General features: G+C 29.7%; 1 protein-coding gene across 1 annotated transcript; it reads right to left on the reverse strand.

Moving 5' to 3' along the window:
- Window positions 1-451: 451 nt before the first annotated feature.
- Window positions 452-1,459, reverse strand: LOC108632482 (THAP domain-containing protein 4-like). The gene is made up of 4 exons (XM_018037117.2): window positions 1,211-1,459; window positions 981-1,095; window positions 659-892; window positions 452-583 (listed from the first exon to the last, which is right to left on the reverse strand). Exons 1-4 carry the CDS (start codon window positions 1,436-1,438, stop codon window positions 519-521), a joined length of 642 nt encoding a protein of 213 aa, XP_017892606.1. The 5' UTR covers window positions 1,439-1,459; the 3' UTR covers window positions 452-518.
- Window positions 1,460-1,608: the final 149 nt, after the last annotated feature.

Genomic DNA, 1,608 nt, shown 5'->3' on the forward strand with positions numbered 1-1,608 from the left:
TAATAATATTTTTAAATTACAATTAACATTTTTTATGTTCAAGAGCTGATATCCTGAAAATAGTAAACATTTTGAAAATTATTATTGGAATTGTTAAAACATTCCCCTCATGAAATGCACATTTCGTATAAAAATAATGTGCGATCTTTATCGATCTCTCTAAAATGTAGAGTTTTAAAAGCTAAAAGTTCAAACATCTCAACTATACCGGGTTCAAATTTTAAATCCTCCAGTTTTCGCGTTAAAGTACATACAGATAATATTGGATGGTCTTGGCTTTAGAAGTTCTTTATACCCTGAACTGCCACAAGTAAATTCTAATTTTAATGATTTTAATAAACCATCATTGCACTATTTAGGGATTCATTTATACTTCTGTTAGTAGGCTTAATTGATCAATGTCAAGCAATTTTTACATGCTTCTTCCAACATTCTTATTAATACATACCTCTTTTCGAAGTATCTTTATTTCCTCTAGTAATGCCTTTCTGTGTTTCTTGTGTTGCGTTTTCATGCACTTAAAATCCGTTCACTATTTTTTTTAACATATTTATTTCCTTTAAGTGGACATCATGAGGATCGTCTATAATAGATTATAAATATAAGAAATATAACAGGTCATTCCTATCTCTGAAGAATCAAGTAACTCGAAACATACTTTGAGGTTTCGCTTTGTCTACAATTCTATTAGAATCACAAATCGAGTGATCAGCATTCATAAGAAGAGTCTGTTGTGAATTATTATCTATTGAGATCTGCGAGGTATTAATTCTCGGAGAACTGGCCATCTTTGGTGATGACACAAGAGGCTGGGTCAGTAATGACTTGGCATCGACTGACGATGAGTTACAATTGACTCTTAAAATACTTCTGTTCCAGACCCGATTCAAGACTGCAATATAAATCATACTATTACTATTTTTCCTAAAATTTCCTAAGCACACAAAATATTATATGTATATCATGTAATTTATTCTAACCAGTTGCAGGACTAATAGCAGGTGGCCTCAAGAAAATAGTAGGCACGGCACATAACTTCAATTTCTTTTTCCCAAAAATCTGTTCATTTTCCCACATATTTTTGTCAAAATGTATCTAAAAGGTTGAATATAAAAAGGTATGTATGAATAATAAATAGTATAAATAATGTATGAAACAAAGACATGAATATGAAAAGATATGTTTTCTGAAAAAAAAGTAGTTCACTTGCCTCACATAATGTTGAATATTTTTTAGGTGTCCATCCTGCACGGCCGACAAACTCAATCCATTTCTGCCTTCGATTTGAAGACGTTGGAAAGTGACACATTTTAAAACCACGAATACTAGAATTGTTGCATCCTTCTACTTCACAGTAACGCATTGCTAATATATTGCAAGTAATAAAATGATTGGAATTAAAAATACTAAAATAATAATACTTTACACAATTACACATTAAGGTTAAGTTACTACATAAGTTACTATTTAAGAACTTCTGAGTGTTCTGAGGGCCCTATTTTGAAATAAGAATATGAAGTGAAAATTTAATTATTAAATGTATATTGTAATTTCCACATTCATATATTTTTATGTTATATTATAAAAAGTATAAACAAAGTAAAATAA

This window comes from Ceratina calcarata, unplaced genomic scaffold, assembly GCF_001652005.2.
Source record: "Ceratina calcarata isolate Rehan_Ccalc_2016 unplaced genomic scaffold, ASM165200v1 scaffold156.2, whole genome shotgun sequence".
Lineage (NCBI taxonomy): Eukaryota > Metazoa > Arthropoda > Insecta > Hymenoptera > Apidae > Ceratina > Ceratina calcarata.

Bases quoted from the DNA above. Each gene is read 5' to 3' on its own strand.
- LOC108632482 (XM_018037117.2), bottom strand. From the start codon at position 1,438: ATGTGTAATTGTGTAAAGTATTATTATTTTAGTATTTTTAATTCCAAT. The intron at 1,096-1,210 runs GCAAGTGAACTA...TCAACCTTTTAG, and splicing joins AATATTCAACATTATGTGAG to ATACATTTTGACAAAAATAT. The intron at 584-658 runs GTATGTTTCGAG...AATCTATTATAG, and splicing joins AGACAAAGCGAAACCTCAAA to ACGATCCTCATGATGTCCAC.